Source organism: Anabrus simplex, chromosome 1 (assembly GCF_040414725.1).
Source record: "Anabrus simplex isolate iqAnaSimp1 chromosome 1, ASM4041472v1, whole genome shotgun sequence".
Classification (NCBI taxonomy): domain Eukaryota; kingdom Metazoa; phylum Arthropoda; class Insecta; order Orthoptera; family Tettigoniidae; genus Anabrus; species Anabrus simplex.
The window spans coordinates 647,188,445-647,209,305 of record NC_090265.1 but is presented as its reverse complement, the minus strand read 5'-3'; the positions used below and the strand labels follow the sequence as shown (position 1 = coordinate 647,209,305).

At 37.5% G+C, this 20,861-nt stretch overlaps 1 protein-coding gene across 1 annotated transcript in view; it reads right to left on the bottom strand.

Annotated features, from left to right (window-relative positions):
• Positions 1-10,593: 10,593 nt before the first annotated feature.
• Positions 10,594-20,861, bottom strand: part of LOC136857263 (uncharacterized) — a 45,303-nt gene continuing 35,035 nt past the window's right edge. Inside the window, exon 4 of the mRNA XM_067135768.2 lies at positions 10,594-14,518. Within this exon, the coding sequence (XP_066991869.1) occupies positions 14,388-14,518 (131 nt within the window). The 3' untranslated portion in view covers positions 10,594-14,387. The remainder of the gene's footprint in view (positions 14,519-20,861) is intronic.

The window sequence follows — 20,861 nt, the reverse complement described above, 5'->3', positions numbered from 1 at the left end:
ATGAATTGAGATTTTCCGACTCATCGCGTACTCCTAGGGAACAGATTAGTAAAAGGGCATAGGTTTTGCCCTTGGACTCTCCACTATTCGAACCCCCGCCCGCCGAAAAAGGACGAAGAGTGTTCACGGATCACGGCTGTGTGCGGCTTGGTCATTCCAGCTCTGGAACTTTGGACTGTTAGATCGGCAGCGTAGTACTGTTCGTTAAAAGTGAGGAAATGTGTGGTTTTTCATTTGATCGAGTATTTCGTATGAAAGCATTGCTTTTAATGGCACCATTCGTACTGACGTCATTGAAATGAGCTATGTTCATTTCAGTTGGGAAAATGACTAAGACAGTCTTTCTGAGGTTGTAAAAAGGCAGTTGGAGAGCGAGTGTCTTCCATTATAATGAAAACTCCCCAACCTGATTTTGACTGATGGTAGCCCGGGCCTACCATTACAATGAACATTCCCTAACCCAGTCTTCATATGAGAAAACACGTTTGGTGACTTCCCTGTCACGTTTTTAGGGTAACGTTAAAAGCTATGCAATTTAATACAATCTTGCTCACAACGCGTACACTACCTAATCTAGAATTCTGTACACAATGTAGAATTCCGTAGCGAAGCACGGGTACATCAGCTAGTAAATAAATAAATAAATAAATAAATAAATATATAAATAAATAAATAAATAAATAAATAAATAAATATATAAATAAATAAATAAATAAATAAATAAATAAATAAATAAATAAATAAATAAATAAATAAATAAATAAATAAATAAATAATAATTGTGTGAGTAATGAAATCAGTCTTGAAGGACACAGTTGTGAACAGTTGTTTGTGTCTGTTTCCATTAGCTTATCACTGCAGCATGTCAAATGAGGTGGAAACGTGTTATGAGTGAAGTTCATAAGATGCTAAAAGAACGGTGTTTCCCAGTTCAATGCAGGACCTCAAGAATAAAGAGAAAAAATACTAATTAGAAGAAGGTGCATGAAAGAGGGACAGAGGAAGGGGCAAAGTAGACAATCTAATCGTGTAATTTATGGGCCTAAAAATCAAGGTCGGGAAATTGGGCAAGGATACAAAATTTATTAAGCAATGTATTGCACAGAACTTGACCCCTAACTTTTTAAGAAGTGCCACAAAAAACATCACATTCTTCGCCACCAACACAGTGTTCAAGTCAAAATTAATAGACTCTGGTTAAAAAATTAATTAAATTTTCTCTACAAGAAAGTTTTCTTGAATCAGCGTTTGTATGAGACCCACCTAGAGGCTGCTGGTTCACTCACAAGAGCTCAATGGAACCTTTTTCAGGACCAAGTTCATAGTAAGCTATTCTATCTGTTCGTTACGACCCCTGAGGATCACGAGTGACTTGTTCGGCACGTCTTCTTACTTGCCAATACCTCTTCATTCTCTCAATAAGCTATTTAACTTACTTTCTAGAAAACAAATAACGTTAGAGGAAAAAACTTGAAGCGCTTAAGAATAAAACAGCATCAGACAATCCTCTTTCAAAGACAGATAGAAATTTAAATCCTAATGACGACTTAATAGGACAATTTCACTCTCCAGTAATCAATCTGTCCAAGATTAAATTGGATGAGAATAAGAAATTAATTCTCTCAAAAGGCCCAAAACACAATTGGCCTAATTCCAACTTGGCCAATGTAGCCTCCAAGCTCGCTATAGAATCCAAAGTTGTGATCAATAAAATGCCATACAACGTAAAAGACAAAGTTAGATTAGATATAAAAAGGCAATTAAACAAAAATTTTATTTCCAATAACAGAGCCGTCCCCCACACCAATAATTGTAAGAAATTTTTTACGGAAAGGAAACACATCGTCTGACTCAAAAAGAAAATTAAAGATAACAAGCTTATTATCACAAAGGCTGATAAAAGCAATATGACGGTCATTATGAACAAAGCAGATTACATCTAAAAAAACTAAAAACTTTCTTGACAATAGCACCTTTTCAGTAACAAAGAAAGATCAAATACAAATAATTCAATGTCAATTAAAACAAATTTTAAAGAACTCACCTCTTTTGTTTACTGAACAGGAGAAAAAAAATATATTAACAGATATGAATCCAGGCTTACCAACTGCAATAATGCTTCCAAAAATCCACAAGGCGGGTGTCCCCATTCGACCCATAATAAATTATAGACCTAGCCCCCCTTATACAGACTATCTCAATTTATCCAGAAATTTCTTAAAATACAAATTTTCTTCCAACAAGTCTATAAGGAATACCGTAGAATTAGTCAATAAATTAGATAGCTTTAAACTCCAGTCCTATCATTCCATGCATTCCTTTGACATTGTCAACATGTATCCAAGCATCAAAACCAACAAACATTTTCCTATCATTGAAAAGAACTTAAATGCTCACAGCCATTTGAACAAACTTGAAATTCAAGAATCATGGATGTTTTAAAATTGTTAATTAATAATAACTATTTTACATTTCACAATGCCATATACAACCAGGATGGGTTAGCGATGGGGTCACTGGCCTCGGGGATTTTGGCTGAAATTGATTTAGATTTCTTAGAGGACACCGCAATAGATAACAAGAACAAATTTTATAACTAGGGCCCGGATTTATATGCACTAAAAACCTGAAAATATGCATGCAAATATGCACTAAAAAGTTACAATATATGCACGAAAAATAAGGAAATATGCTCTTAAAAACATGCAATTTTATTCACTTACCTATTTACAGGTATCATTTAATGCAAAAAGAAGCATCACAATAGGTAACTAGTAGTCTTTCAATGTTTTCTGGAGACAAACTATGTCTGTTGTCCGTCAAAATGAGTTTATAGGCTGAAAATGATCGTTCTACATCAACTGACGTAATTGGACAGTACTTATACATGGGCACCAACGTTTCGGAGCATACATCTGGCAAGGATACCCTAGTTCCACTAAAGTATTGACTAATTAACTTAATCTTCTTCAGTCATAGGTTCGAATTCAACACCTTTTCTAACTTGCATTTAATCTTCTCTCCAATTTCGCCTGGAGCGTAATTCAACGAAGATGCAGCTTTTTCAACGAGATCAAGTGATTCATGGAGGGGAGTACCAGAAGATTCTAAGCTCTCAATGGCTTTTGGAAGTTTAGAAAAATGTGCATGAATGAAATTCACATCTTGATAAACAGTAGCGGTTTCAAACACACCTTTTGCATCACGGACACACGCAATATGTTTATCTTCAAGTTTTGTAACCACTTCTTTCACTTCATTAAAATGTTCCTGATAAAATGATACTGCAGATAACCATGTCCCCCACCTAGTCAGGACAGGTTCAGGTGGCGAAGGAACTTCAGGTAGACAATCTTTGTAGAACTGGACACGAGCTGGTGCTTTCAGAAACAGTTTCTTCCCACATCCAATTAAATTGTTAACAGCTGGAAACTGTGCGCGTATTTCTTCTGCAATGCGGTGTAATCCGTGCGCTAAACAGGTTACGTGTATGAGTTTTGGATAAAATACTTGGAGGGCCTTTGCTGCTTTCAACATATACGAAGCTGCATCTGTGAGCAGTACAAGCACTTTACAACAATTAGTCTCAGTTTCAGATGGCCACAATAGTCGCAGAGAATCATTTACAAATCTTGCTATTGTGCTATGGTTGGTTTTCTCTAGTACTTTACAAGCAAGAAGATGTGGCTTACCGGGTTCGTCTGGATGTAATCTACCAACCACGAAATTTGCTATGTAACGGCCACACGAATCCGTTGTCTCATCCACCGATATCCAGACACAGTTCCTTCCGATATCAGAACGGATCCATTCCAGGATAGATTCATATAGCGGAGGTAGGTAATTTTTCCTAAGAGTTGATTCATCTGGTATTTTTTGATTTACACAATATTTCTCGAAAAATGATCGCAGAACTGGATTGTTTAATTTATTCCATGGAATGTTGCTGCATACGAAAGCCCTACAAAGATCATTTGAAAATGTATTAAGACTACAGGACTTGGGCTTTACCTGTGTAAGAAGTAGTTGTTGTGGTGTGCTGTTCTTCTCCTCCTTTGCTTTAATACGTGCAGTTGTTTTTGAATGTTGTTCAAGCTGAAATTTCTTTTCACATTTCACTTCCTTTGAGCAAACTTGACAGTACAAGATGACACCATCTGTTGAATAGTCCCTATTACCCGACACCCACTGATTTAGTAAATCTCTTCTGCTGCTCTTTTCCTGAGGCATTTTTGAAAAACTAACACTTTTAGAAATGAGATGCAGGGCATTAAAATGGAACGTAACTAGTGAACTGAAGATACTTCTGTCCTGACCAAGGAATTCAGGGAAGTCCAGCCTGCCTACCTACACCTAAGCTATCTGTTGCCATTGTCAGTTGTGAAAGTAAAGTGCCGTTACACAGACAGTCGAAAATACCAACTAGCGAGGGATGCACATAAAATAGGCAACTAGCTAGTGATGTACAAGACAGATTTATTTTAGTAGTTCTTGTAATTATCCTTAAATTCAGACATTATATACCGGAATATGCTGTTACGTCTAGAATATGCACTAACCCTCAAAATATGTCAAAATATGCAATTGCATATGCGCATATGCATTTTTTTAAAATCCGGGCCCTATTTATAACATACAATTTTGGGCTACGTACGTAAGATGATACATTTATAATTCTCGATGAACGTACCATTGACGCAATTACTACCCTTAAAAAACTCAATAGTATAGATCCACACATTCAATTTACCTTAGAATCTGAAAATAATAGATCAATTAACTTCTTAGATTTGACAATAAACAGACTTCTTTCTTCCTTTACATACAGTATCTATAGAAAACACATCAAAACAGCAACTACAGTAAGGCAAGATTCATTACACCCTCAAACACACACTATACCCTGAACGGTTCACGTACTAACTTGACAAGCTTCCGACACTCTCTGCTGCACTTCATACATACTCACAAAAGGGCCATTATTTTCTGCTTCTTTTTGAAAATATTCATGAACAATGCTGATCATTTTTCTACCCTGATTCCTTATCTCCTTTGTCTTCGCCATTGTAAGATACATAGTGCAGTTATTACATATAACAACAACAACAACATAGAGCAATGCAAATAGAAACAAACTAACGTCACATCACATGCCACTAACACACTAACCGAAGAATGCAGTTAATAATAATGCTATTTGCTTTACGTCCCACTAACTACATTTTCGGTCTTCGGAGACGCCGAGGTGCCGGAATTAAGTCCCGCAGGAGTTCTTTTACATGCCAGTAAATCTACCGACACCAGGCTGACGTATTTGAGCACCTTCAAATACCACCGGACTGAGCCAGGATCGAACCTGCCAAGCTGGGGTCAGAAGGCCAGCGCCTCAACTGTCTGAGCCACTCAGCCCGGCAAGAATGCAGTTAAGTACGCGGCTAGAACTACTCATAACAAGAATTATCAAGCAGAGCTCGATAGCTGCAGTCGCTTAAATGCGGCCAGTATCCAGTATTCGGGAGATAGTGGGTTCGAACCCCACTGTCGGCAGCCTTGAATGTGGCTTTCCGTGGTTTCCCATTTTCATACCAGGCCACGGCCACTTTCTTCCCACTCATAGCCCTTTCCTGTCCCATCGTCGCCATAAGATCTATCTGTGTCGGAGCGATGTAAAACAAGTTGTAAAAAAAAAATTACCCTAAAATAAACTCGTCAAGCAAGTTCTTAGTAATACCCACACGCACACTGCAAGGCTACTCGGCAACACAGCAGTTTGGAAAGCGAAGTGAGCATGGCAAACTCCTCGGCCGACTGAGTAGTTCTCAGCACCACCGCCAGGCGATCTTTTGCCTGATTGGGCAGTGACATACTGCCCGCACCCCACTTCCCCTGACAGCACGTAGGCCACCTGCCATCAAAGCAGAAAAGACCTATAATACATGAAAACAAAGCAGTGTGAGGAGTGACATTTAGTGTGTATTTATGAAACTAGATCCATGAGCCAACAGTTAATATCTCGATAAGTTAGCTGCTATTATGCTGTGCAACGCAGCGAAGATTTATCGAGTTGACAACTGTAACAAATCAATAGCTATAGGATAAATATCTCACCATTCCAGAAACCGGGCAGTAGACAGAAGACAAACAATTTTAAAACAATATGCCTGGAGAAGACTGGGCGAAATCTTTTCTTGCTCGAAATGGACAAACGTTAACTGTAAGACTTGCTGAGAATATTAAATGCTGCCGTGCCTCAATGTCGCCTGCGATAATTAAGGAATACTTCAATCACTTGGAAATTACACTGACAGGAGTTGAACTAGGAAGCATCATCAACTATGACGAGACGAACCTGTCAAATGATCCAAGTAGAAAGTGAGTTGTAGTGAAATGTGGGTGCAAGCATGCGGAGCAGGTTATGAACTCTTCTAAGGCATCTACATCTTTAATGATGGCTTGTGCAGCAGATGGAATATTGTTGCCTCCATTTGTTATCTACAGTTCTGTGCATCTCTGGGATTCTTGGACCAATGGAATCCAAAGGGAACACATTATGCAAACACTAAATCAGGATGGATTGACCAAAGAACTTTTGAGGAATGGTTCCATACAATTGCACTGCCATATCTGAAGACCAAGGCTGCACCACGAGCGATCATAGGTAATAACCTCTCCTGTCACTTATCAACATCTGTCAGAGGAATGTCAGGCCAATGATATGCAGTTCATTTTGCTGCTGAAGAACTCCACCCACCTGTCAACTGTCAACCATTAGAAGTTTCATTCTTTCAGCCATTTAAACATCACTGGTGTGATATTCTGTTTGACTGGAAGCTGAAAGGCAACCGTGGAGCAATTCCAAAGGACAGGTTTCCAGTCATGCTCAAATGCTTACTAGTCAGAGTACAAAAAACAGTTATAGGGTTTGAAAAGACACGAATCATGCCAATAAATTGCATGAAGATGCTGATGATATAGGTGTTGATTCCCATACGGAACCTGAAACATTTGTTCAATAACGGACCATTTATATTGGTATTATAAATTTACTCATTCGGGACAAAAATTTCAGGTTCTCTATGGGAATCAACATCTATATCATCTGATGGCCAGGCAGGGATCAATTTTTGGTAATGAGACAAAGTCTCTCATAGTGCATTGGCACTGCCGGTGGCTCCAAGCAGCCTACGCAGTGGCCTCCACGGTATGTACTAGCCATGCGTCTTGGTGGGTGTGCTATTTACCAACTGGGGAGCCCAACTTAGCACACTGGGGCGAAACGCTGGCAATCAGGAATGAGTAGCTGGAAAATTTACAATGTCCAATAAAGGACCATTTATATTGGTATTGAAGGTGCTGAATCAAATTCTGTGTGATGACGTCCAGAACACCAAAGCCATTAGAGCTGACATAAGATTCATTTGTTGGGCTGCTGAAAACCCTTCGTTATGGGACAGATGACAATAACGTCAATACCGGTAATAAGAAATCCAAAAGTACAGTGCAACCAGGGAAGAGTGTCACTAATGATGTCAGGCATACGGTCCCTCTATGTTATTATTCTGGCTCGTGGAAAAAGATCAAAACATTACAAATTCAATCGATCGATCATAGTCGCTACTGCTTGCTACAGGCTATCCATCTAGCTATTAATGCTATTGGTTACTTCATTCTCAATCATATTTGTTTTTTATTTTCATTAAGTTTTCTTTACAATTTTTTTAATAAAAACTGAAGGAAAAGGCTTCTATTACGCAGATAAATACAGTATGTTTATTTTATCTGGCAGAAGAATGAATATCCAGATTTTTTCTGAATTCCCTGACATTTCCCGGTTTTCCATATGGGTGGACATTCTGTATAAGATTTTATACATGCTTAAATAGGACGGCCGTGCGACATAAGTTTGGCTGAGGCAACTGCCGTAACACAGGGTACAAGCACCGTGCCATCAGTCTTAGTTTATATGGGAGACCCTGTACACCCAAAATTTTGACCATTTTTTTCTTTCATCACTTCTCAACCGCCATGCCGATGGGTCTGAACTTTGACTTAAACAGCATCCGGAGTGTGACTATTCATCTCAGCAACCCAGAAAACTATGGATTAACACTAATAACGGTCGTTTGAGATTATTTTTATGTCACCCCTCTTCATCCCCAACCCTAGGGTGTGCTAGGTGTGTTTTACCCATTATTTTCCAGGAAGTAAGTCATGTGTATCAAGTTATGCTGGAACATACATAATCTCTGTGATTTTGGACATTGCTTTTTTTTTTTTTTTTTTTTTACCCCCTTCTAAATCCCATTCCAATTGGGGCTGAACTTTGTGACTTTAAATGGCATCTAGAGTGTCGCAGTTCATCTCAGCGACCTTGGAAACTATGGATTCAACACTATTTTAGATTATTTCTATGTCACCTTCTCAGAGTGTCTTACCCCCACAGTGTTTTTCTCCACATAGTAAGTCATGTGTTGGTTGAAATTGCTCCAGTGGTTTAGGAGGAGATGTGGAAAAAATAAACACACACACGCATTAATTCCTATCTTATCCACTTGCCCCTTCATAAGCTCCTTAGGCTTCTTAAGTGTCCGGGGCATGGGTTCAACTCAGTACCACGAATCAACATTAACACCATCACCACAAATGATGTTAACACCATTTGCATATTACAGGGACTGTTGTATTTCACTTTCAACCTACACTACCATCTCCCTATAAAGCATTGGTATTGTTCAATTGAAACTCCCACGTCACATTAACTCACTCTTAGATGTATTCTCGGCACTTCACGTCCTTTCACCTTGCAGCTTAGATAGCAACTAAAGTGTATATATTTCTTATGTTGGCTGAAACTTCAAGATAACATAAAACAGACTGAATGTGATGTAAAGTTGCTTCCCGAAAAATTACAAACTATACACTTGTCGACAAGGTAGGATGCTTATGGGACATTGCTAAATAATTATTGGACATATCATTAAGTTTTAGAATAAATTTCTCAAGATTCCATCTAAAAATGAGAGATAGAGTCGAAGCTAATGTGTTGTGTATTTCCAGAGACTTGAAGTAGTTATTTCAGCTATGTATTGGAAAGTGTTCAAAATATGAATGAGGCTTTGCAATGTGCTACTGCTACCTTGAACATATTGTACATTTGCATAATTCACTCCAGAATTATGTCAAATGTCCCAGGGAATGGTCTGAATTTTTTGAAGATAAAGGGGTGAAATTATCTGACCAAAGTGTTACCAACTAGATAAACAAAGGCAAAGAAATAGAAGAATAAGAGTAGGGGAGACTCGTAGTGATGTAGACCTCGATGAAAAACAGTACATTCCCATTACTAGTTGACAAAATTAATAATACTCCAGAGTTGAAAATATGAGTATTTCTGTACCATGGTTTCCTTGACTGCTCAAAAACTCCACCTTTGGAAATTATGCTGAATATTTATTATTTTATGAAAAAATATCAATGATGTAATATCTGAACAAGAATTTCAACACTTTTTGAAGGATGCACTCTTGACTGAAACACATAATGATAATGATGATAATGGTGGTGAAGTGAAATTTGCTAGTGAATATTTTTGTAACTTATTTGTGATAATAAATAATAATAATTTCGTGTGGCTATTTCTAGCCAAGTGCAGCCCTAGTAAGGCAGACCCTCTGATGAGGGTGGGCGGCATCTGCCATGTGTAGGTAACTGCGTGTTATTGTGGTGGAGGATAGTGTTATATGTTGTGTGTGAGTTGCAGGGATGTTGGGGACAGCACAAACACCCAGTCCCCGGGCCATTGGAATTAACCAATGAAGGTTAAAATCCCCGGCCAGGCTGGGAATCGAACACAGGACCCTCTGAACCGAAGGCCAGTACGCTGACCATTCAGCCAACGAGTCGGACACTTATTTGTGATGAACATTTAACAGCTTTTTCCAAATTTTGACAGCATTCTGAAATTCATTATGAGTATTCTCCCAGTCTGGCCCCGCGGTGTAGGGGGCAACGCGTCCACCCGTCAACCGGCTGCCATGGGTTCGATTCCCGGCCGTGTCAGGGTTTTTTAATTGTAAATGATTAATATCCCTGGCCTGGGGACTGGGTATTTGTGTCATCCTTAACGTTCCTTTCTTCACATGCAACACACTACACTTCCGCAATTACAATTACACGCAGGTTCATCTCATATGGTGCAAGTAGTGGCAAAAGATCTACAGAGGTTGACGCCACAAACAAATATCATTTAAAAAGAAATATCTACCCATCAAATGCCAATGGATAACAATCATTTGGTGTTTAAAAATAATAAGAAGCAACGGATAGTAGACTTTGTAGTTTGGCATACTTTGCAGAGAATAATGATGTTCTGCATGGCAGTGACTCATAGGGGCCCAAATTTTATACCCTACCCCCATTCACAAGTCTGATCGGAGAGAGCCTAAAAGATGTGATCCACCACATGCCACATAGGGAATTCTGGAGGCAAACCATAAACATGCTTTAGCGTCATGGTGTTATCACATCCTTTTGAGAGAGAGAGAGAGACACACACATTCCATGGAATAGTTCAAAAAATAATGTAACACAATATATACTTATTCATTTAGTGCAAAGTTTTTATAATATTGTAGCATTTTTTGTTGTACATTTTACACTGTAGGTGATATCTAAGACTACCTAATATTATTCAAACACATCAGAAGTAATTACACTATTAATTACATTGTGTAAAATCTTGCTTGCAGCAAGGAAATTCAAGCAACCTACGTTAAATAATTACATAAAATGGAAACATATGGTATAATATTAAAGGCTATATATTTGATTATATTATATTTCAATAACAAATTGAACAAACAAAAATTTGTTTTAGTATTAATGAGGAATAATGAGGAATACTTATTCAGTCTTCTAACAAATTCCAACCATGGTTGAAAAAGATATACCACAGGGTTCTGTAGAATTATTTCAAATGTTTATGATATTTGTAATTTGACTTACAATTCTAATATAACTGTAACACTTGACAGATCTGTCATCAATGGTCATGTAAAACAATACTTTATGATAAAAAATGTAATGTAAATGACTCCAAAATTTACTGAAAATGTTTAAAAAACAAAAAGGAACTCATTATATGATTCAACCAAATTTTTGGATGTGATATTGGACAATAATTTAATATGGAGAAAAATAACGATGAAATCTGCAAGAGGATCAACAAAAACTTTTTTGTTTTAAAAAGAATTTAAAGTTACTGAGGCATTCATTACAAAGTAACAGTGCCATAGATACATTAATGTACTCACATGTATCATAAAGGTATTGATACATGGATTGGAACAGCAAACTCTTGCAAAGATGTCTTTTCAAATTACATAAGAAACATATCAGGTACTTATTTGGTTAGGAACACAAGGAATCTTTCAGGCATGTTATTCAAGTATATGATATATGGACATTTTATGCATTGTAATCAATAATTTAATGGTTTGTGTTGTTCGCATTACTGTAACTATGTTAAACTTTATCCATATTGTCAGAAGATTACAGTTTGCACTTTATAGAATTATTTAAATATCCTTTTAATATGTGTTTAATTGTCATCGTCTTTCTCTCTTGTTTTGGTTTATTTCATTTTGTATCTTTTCATTTGTTAATTTTTAATACATTTAAGCTTAAGGGTGGTCGCTGCGTGTTTCTCTTTCCCGTAGTCATTGTTAGACCTGTAAGTTAAAAGTTGTTGCAATGCAAACATGCCATAAATATTTGGTTTTATTCCAATATTATTTCTATTTTCTTTCCCATTTTTATTATTTCATTTATTATTTTTTTTAAATGTAGATGCTCATGTGCTGCTACACAAACAATGTGTCGTGTGCTACAAACAGATATTTTATAATGATTATAATTCTGTTGAGTGTGTATTGTTTCAAATATGGTATCTTTGCCTGTGCACATTATAAAAGACCAAAGATAGCTTGAACTTGACTCATATATTTTGTACGATTTTATGCCAAATTTTGCGGATTTTAGAGGTATATATTGCCTAAAGACAACCTACCCCGCCACAGGATTAGTGACTCATCAACTGCGATGTTCTGTTCTGGTAAGTACAAAGTCTGGATGGTCCCCGATATGAATCAACTGCCTCAATGTTGTTGAATAGCATAAAATTACTAATTGACTCAAATCTATCCACTGAAATAACAGACCCAAAAATTGGCAAGGGCAGAATAGAGTTTTTAGAAAAATAGCTTCATAGTGTAGGCTTTTGTATTATACCCATTACCATATAAAGAGCAATCACAATGTATATCTCGTCCTTTGTGACTGGTTTCCAATCCCGCATTCTGGAACGAAGTGGTAATAAGCCCCATAGATCGGATTCCTTGCTCAGCGTATAAATTCGTTTCACAAACTATTATTTCCACTAACTCGTCTGTAAAGAACATGTTCCACATCATCACATTCCCCAACTGTTTCATTCTGAGGTCCTGGGTTCCCTATAAACTGTTCTATTTGAACCACGAAATTAGATGTTTTCGCATCAAAATGTATTAGACGTGACATGCACATTGCCATTCTGTGCACTGTCACTCGTAACTTATCTGATTCTGAACCGAGGACTTCATGTACAGCGCAACAACCTTCCATCAGAACCACCCAACTAATCTAAAACATCTTTTCCACACTCGAAAATCTGCACTTGCTTGTAGAAGCCATCTCCACTCACGACCGACGCAATGCAAGTCAGCATGTGATAAAGAAAAAGGCCAGGAAAAATCAGTCTCAAAAGAGCTCTAAATTGATAAAATTTATGATTCTGTTTACAGCCAGGTTCTTTCCCGATAGGAAATGAAGGTATAATGCAAGAAATGTGCATAGAAGTTGTCAGATAGCAGACAAATTCAGTGCTTGCCCCTGGTGGCAGATATAAACATTTCTTGAAATATCTCTTGAATTTCAGTGATAAAACACTATCGAAATAGGAGTAGAGATATATCATTCGAAAGCTCAAACCTTCCGCTTCAAGAAGAAATGAGTTGAAACACAAACAGCTTCAACTGTAACCTGCGAGATCGCAGTAGAGTACACCCGTGTACCGTGCAAGCAGTGCTTGTCACTCCACCATGCATGATGTACACTGCATGATGTACACTGCATGACGAGCAGTGCTCGGCACTCCATGCTGAGAGGTTAATAGTGCAATTATTTCACATGTTGATAATACTTCTTGCAATCCTTTATTTAGAGTAAAACGTCATTCTTCTTCTGCCAACTAAAGGCTGCCTAATTGACAAAGCTTAAAATGCATATTCATCCTTTTTCTTCCTCAGCGTTTGTCCCACAGTGTGGTGGAGTCCGGTTTCTTGGCTTTCTTTCTCCACTTGGCATGATCACATATGTCTGGTCAGGGTGTAGACCTACGATCTTTAGGTCGTTATGAAGGGTATAGAGCCGTCACTGCATTAGTCTTCCTGCAACTTTCATGATCAAACCTTTTCCTGTTGTCTGCTCGAAGCACATGACCATACCATCGGAGCCAGCCTTCCCTCATCTTGTGTGTGATTGGTGCAATTTCATATCTACAATGGGTGTCGTCATTAGTGACATGATAGTGGAGTGTCAGGCCCAATGTCCAGTGAGGCACTCTGGTTTGCATAACGGCTAGGCAATGTTCTACTTCCTTTGTTGCAGGCCAACACTCTGCACCATATAGTGCAACTGGATGGATGACAGTCATATATATTTTACTTTAACCACTCAGGTATTTTCTTGTCACAGAGCGCACCAGTCATCGATAGCCAATTCAGCCATGCATTTATTGACACGCTAGGCTGTTTCAGTACTGAGGGTCCCATTGGAAGTGATGGTTGAGCTATGATATTTGAAGGCATATATATTTAATATATTTGATGGAAATGAATCTGAAAATTATTACAATGGTCATGGTTTTCAATGAGATTATTTGTATAATTTGCCTGATACACATACTTCCTTTTAAGAAAGGTTTATCTTTTACAGTAATCATTCAACTGAAATATAACCCTGCTATGTACTATTGTGTCGTTACAAGAGCTGTGAAAAACCTTTTCTTACCGTTAGTGATTTCTGCAGAACAGTAAGAATTATACATAAATTAGGACAACTCAGTTTCTCAATATTCCTAAACAAGTCCAATTCTGTATGCAATGAAAATGAAAAATAAGATGTTTTATTTTGTTGTCGTGACAAGAAGTTTATCCATAACACCTAAAGGCAACTAAAATAAAGTAAAGGCTCATCAATTACAATTACGGTGCAATAGAACTATCAAGAGCAGTATTCAGAGAGAAATTTCTGTACTTTCCAGCAGCAGCAGCAAGATTATTTGTGAAGTTTCAGATTAATGGGAAGTACTCTCTAGGAAAAGTATCCATGTTTGGTGGGTACCATCCATATGCATCTGAAGTAGTACGGTACATTAGATCCTTTAGAGGAAGTTTTTGACAGCCATACCCTGTGAACCAATCTGTAAAGGAAAAAAGAAATCATTATTTATATTTAAGCACAGTATGTGATCTGTAGATATGATGATAGCAGTGTCTGATGTAAGAGAAACAGAAAAATTAGATTACATAATTTACATTCCAGGTAAATTTAAACACAACAAACAAGAGAGGTTTATGTTGGAACATAAAAATACAATTGATAGAAGTCCATGATCAACTGGCAAATGTTCCCATAGATTCCTATCTTAACACAGATAGCAGCAGGAATTTTATTCCTGTCATACGAGCACCCGGGGGCAAGAGAGAACCAGGTTGCTCATTGCTCATAGAGCTGCATAATTGTAAGATGAAATTCAAACTAATCATATAAAAATTTAAGTACTATTGGGGTGGTGCAGTGCACCAAAAGAAAGTATGAAAGTACCATGATCAAGTTTCAATCAGAAGGAAACAAGCTTTCACATTTGCATGACCAGTAATTTCACAATCCAATCATAGCCATACATTGCCCTTTTTTAAAAGTGGAATATAGAATCTGAATCACATGGACATTTGAAATTAATATACGCATTTGCTGCAATTCGGACCAAAGCTGCCTTGGTGAGAAGTCAATGAACAAGTCACTTGATTATCGCACTACAAATTTCAAACAGAATTCCCAGTGTGTTGGCTACTGTAGTGAAAGGAAGGTGATTTGATAAGGCAGCCAACTTCTGAACAACCAAGACAGATTTTAAAAATGATTTTATAAAGAATATAATCATATTCTGTTTCCTCCAATCGACAGTTGTCTAACTGAAGAAGCTTAGGAAAAAAATTTAAATAATACCTACAGAGTGATCTGACTCTGCTAGTGATTCCCAACTATCATCACCAAAGTGCACAGTTCACACTGAAATTCATTTCCAACACTTCTTTGCCGGGCTAAGTGGCTCAGATGGTTGAGGCGCTGGCCTTCTGACCCCAACTTGGCAGGTTCGATCCTGGCTCAGTCTGGTGGTATTTGAAGGTGCTCAAATATGTCAGCCTTGTGTCGGTAATTTACTGGCATGTAAAAGAACTCCCACGGGACTAAATTCCGGCACCTCGGCGTCTCTGAAAACCGTAAAAGTAGTTAGTGGGACATAAAGCAAATAACGTTATCATTAACACTTCTTATGTTTCTCTACATTAAATTCTTTGCATTGTGTTTTATAAATATTGTACCTAACTTATTTCATTGCCGAATATATGCTTCATCATCATGAATTCCTTCCAGCGAGCTGGGTAGAATGTTTAAGAAAGATGTGCCTACATTTATTACAGTCTTGGCATGCTGCTTCTCTCTTAAGCGCATCCCATGTTTTGCAGAATATATGCACAGATAACTCAGACCGGTGCCGTGTTGTATAACAATAATCTAGGATCAACTGATCAAAGTTTAGTTTTGATCTCAGTTCATATGTGACCATTTGGCAATTCGCAGAAACAGTTGAGTATTGCTGGTCGTGGCGCGCAGTTTGAGACTGTTATCCTTTGTATTCCTGTGTGCTGTGTGAAAGGAAGAAAACATAATGACTGAAATTAAGCAGATAAAGGAGGGAAATATAACATATTATAGATTAAAAAATGACAGATGCGATAACATCCACGCAAAAGCAGAATGTGAGGAAAAATGTTGCCTCCGATTTTAATTCTCATAACATAAATTGGCCTAATCGGCCATGGCAAACATTAAAGTTGTGCTATGAGAATATAAAAAAAAGAAAACGAGGAAAGCATTTGATCATGATAAGTTGTAAACTATACGGAAATGTTACTTTGTTATCAAAAACAACGCAAATATTAACATAATGCATTTTTTTAAAGATTAAACTGAGCAGGACAGGAGGTGGTAATTTTAATAACCCAACCGCGGATGAGACAGGACATAAATTTATTGCTGCCCTGCAGGCCCAGTTTCCTCCCTAAGCAATCCACATGACGACTACGCCAATTTTCATCCTGAGGTTATGTCAGGTGAGCTGCATTTTACTGTGCAAGATGCTACCTTAGAGACCTAAATCATTTAGTTATTGTCTGCCTTTTAAACCGAATTAATTTTGCTGTTACACTTCAACGAAAGTTCCTGTTGATGAGGTGTGTGTATAGTCCTTTGCTGTTTTGTTTCAGAGCTGGACGGCGGCAATGGCTTTATTTCCGTCGCTACCTCTGATGAGTCACATGCTATTGCAAAGCATTTGATATTGTTGGAAGAGATACCAGCCTAGAATGAAGCTGTATTGAACAAGAAAGTGAAGAAATCTCACATTAGTCTTGTATTACGTAAGTTAAATTTGCTGGCACTTTATTTAAGGTTCCTACATCCAAATCAATAGACCTAACAGCTGATGAAGTCACGAAGTCAAGATCGCTGAAGAGAAAGAAGACTGACAGTGTACTTGAAATAAAGCGATTGTTTTATAAAAGACGCTTAGAATGTTAAGAAAGTGAGGAAAAGATGAAAATAGAATGTTTACAAGCTGAACATAGGGTTGAAATGGAGACCTTAAATCTCGATAAGGTACTAAAGAGTTGGAAATTTTAGAGAAGAGAAGAAAATTAGGCCTGGACAACAATATCTGTAGGAAATGCAATGAAGGAGAGGAATCAGCTGAACACATACTTTTTGAATGTGAGGCGCTTGGTAGAATCAGACTCTCCACTCTAGGACTACCAGGTGAAGAGAGAGAAAAAATCCACGAAGACCCAATAAGAACAACCTGCAGCTTTGTGACGGGAGCAGGTATATCTAGGTGGGAATGAAGGAAAAACATGGTAGCAAAAGATCTTATGAGGTCAACGCTAATTAGGAACTAATATTTAGAGGCCCCATGAAGAAAAGAGGAAAAAGAAGGCGGCCTGGACAATAAGGAAGACTGAGTTTAAATGCTTAGTACAGTGACATTAATAAGGGCATGTATTCTAAAATATACTACATTATGCAATTTTTGCAACAGCCAACTGTATACTTTTGTAAATATTGTTACATTATTAATAATTGCTATCCTCATAGCTGTGTTCTCTCTTTCATGAACATCGTTTGCAGCATGTACTGGAATTTCTTCATATGCTTTTCTTGCAGCAGATGAAGCAAAAACAGATATGCGACAGGTTTCCTTTCCCATCAGATTTCCCTCAGTCAACCATTGTTCCTTTCTGATCCCAATGGTGTTAGGTTTGCGAAGCCTAGTGCGTCTTTCATTTTCATGGCCTTCATGGCAGTTCTCTTTCTTTTATTCATTCTTCGAAGAATAGATTAGTGTTACAAAGAGGTAATTGCCCAGTTGCATTAGCTCATTCGGTCTTGTGTGGTTTCATATCATATCAGGATAAAAATGTTGTCACATAGACCACATCGCATGTCTGTTTTTCCTTAATGCTTGTTGTTTAAAGGGGCCTAACATCTAAGGTCATCGGCCTCCGTTTTTTCCTTTACCTGTTACCTACGGCGATATTAAAAGTGTTAAATCGAACATTTGATAATAGTGCATTTATGAGCACAGCAGAGTGAGTACATAGCTGTCAGAAAAAAGGTGAAGCAACTCTGTATGTCAACAGCTAGTTCATGTTTACACGTAGCGCAAATCGAACAGGGCAGTCTCCAGATGGCAAATGAAGCATGTTTTAATACATTACTTTTTCTCGAGAAGTACTTGGATCAATTTTTGGAATAATCACAGTGCTGAATTTGAAATATTTGTAGATTTAAGGTTACGTTTAGAAAACACTGTAGTTCAATTTTAAAAACAGTTTATACCATTATCTCAGATGATATTGATGCCATTATATCCTGATCAATCACTATATCAATCAATCAATCAATCAATCAATCAATCAATCAATCAATCAATCAATCAATACTGATCTGCATTTAGGGCAGTCGCCCAGGTGGCAGATTCCCTATCTGTTGTTTTCCTAGGCTTTACTTAAATGATTGCAGAGAAAATTAGAATGGTCCATAAGTTATTTGAGGTGGACAACTTAGCTTAATAACCCTCTGTATCCCAGTAATCAGACATCTGTAAAATATGAATGAGATAATATAATATCTTAAGCAATTCATAGATGTTATGTTGTAGAATTATGTTCCACTGCATTATAAGACACGTAATATAGCCTACATACAGACAACTATAGCTAACAATGTACTAGGTTAGTTTTTTTGTATTTTCTTATCATTTACCGTAAGAACACAGGTTAATATTATGTCCACAATCCACTGTTCTTGTATCTCTAACAGAAAACAACTCCTTGAACTGAGATCAAAGAGCTTGATCGGAGAAATTTCACCAGTGAAAGTTAATCCTAGTTCAGTGGGAACTGATCTCAGATTAATGTTTATACAACAACAAAAAATATCAGAGTTTAGCGAGAACTGAGATCAATTTCATCTCTGATCTGAGGTAAACTGTTTATGCAACCGGCCCTTGATGTTCCCACTCTGATACTTTGTCTTTGTTTGGTTTGGGTAACTGGTGTAACATCAGGGTGGAAGGCGTCATTCGCACCAAACTGATGTCGCTGTCTTGAATTCCTACATCCGAGGCTCTTATTATTCTTGAAAGCAACTTCCTCAATAATCCCTCTGTTGACTTGCTGAGCCTAACACAGAGGGAGATTTTCTTTCAAGGTTTTCTCTCTTAGCCTTTGATGTCCAGTCACCTCAACCTACAAGGCAGCAGGTTGTATTAATCCCTGAATACAGGGCTGCCTCTTCTGCCATCTCCACCGCACCAAAGTCAACCTTCTCAGCTGTAGATGCCGTTAAGGTCTTCACTCGTAACCCTGAGCTGGGACTCCTACCAGATGCCACACACGGGGTCAGTATACTCTGGGACTCACATGGAAGGGGCACCACTTCCTGGGTAGGACTAGCTCCGAAAAGGGTCCTAACATGGTTGAAAAATATATCCATGTGCTACTTCTGGTACCATGAGCTTAAAAATTTCTAACACCACTGATTCATTAAAATAAGTATCTTGGATAGAATATATGTGTAATCACTAGAGCCCGGATTTCCATGCACTATCAAATCTCAAAATATGCATGCATTCATGCACTATCATATAGCAAAACATGCACGATAAACTGGAAATATGCACAATAAAAATTCACTTCCTTTTGAAACATTTGTACAAAAACTAATTTCCCCAAACTGCCTTGATTGAAGCTCGTCCGTTTATCTCTCAGCACATCCTTAAGCACAGAAGTTCTACGTCACAAGAAGTGACAGTGCATAATTAATTGAAGATATTTGGGACAAAGTGAGGTCAAATTGAACGTCTTTTGCATTTTCACTACAATACACCTTATGTAAGCTTAATAATAATATAAGAGAATTTATTGGACTCCAACCTATTCAATACATTACAGGATGTTAACATTTTTAGTTAAACATCGTTAAAACCTAATGTATTCTTTCTTACATATTATGTTCATAATTTCCAACCATACGTCTGGTTTAATTTTGAGGTGCTTTGATATAACTGATGATGCCCCATATGGAGGGCGAAACATGTCTCCATTTTAACGATGTTTAACTAAAAATGTTAACATCCTGTAATGTATTGAATAGGTTGGAGTCCAATAAATTCTCTTATATTATTATTGAGATTCTTTCAATACGGACAATAAAATGATTTTCATTACTTGTAATTATATAAGCTTGACGAATCAAAATTAGGATTTGAACGGCTCACATTTTTCAATTTATATCTAGCTGCCGCAGCTATACTTCTCCGTGCGATGATGGCAGACACATTTGAATCTCCTCAATGACTGGCATTGATTGGCTGCTGCGATAACAAAGTGACGAGTTAGAGTTCCAGGGTAGGAAAATCCAGGATAACAATGGAAGAGGGTTCAGTGCAAAACCAGCTGCTAGCTCAGTAACGTGGCGTCACAGAAATGCGATACAAGTTTTATTTTGTTCGTCTAACACAGACAAAAGAATGAGCCGTCAATGAGTAATGCACAATTTATGGTTCGATTTATAACAATGTATAACTGGGACAATTTAATCCCAAGAATTACACAGATTGACGTGGGGCCTTCCGGCTTACGTCAATGTTTACTCAAGCAGCAGATAAGAAAGTGTTTGGTTAATTGGATTATGTACTAATTTTGGTTGTCGTGTAGGATGCCAGGGATAAATTCTCTCCGTTTCTCAGTAATAGACATTCTGTATAACGTGGAAAAAATGCTCCAAATTCTGCAAACCAACATTCCTAAAAGGCACTATCATGTAAGGTAGCATTATATATGCGCCAAAGTCACAAGAAAAGTCATATTATGCAATACTAAACGTCCAAATATTTGCAATTAATTCCAAAATCTTCAAAA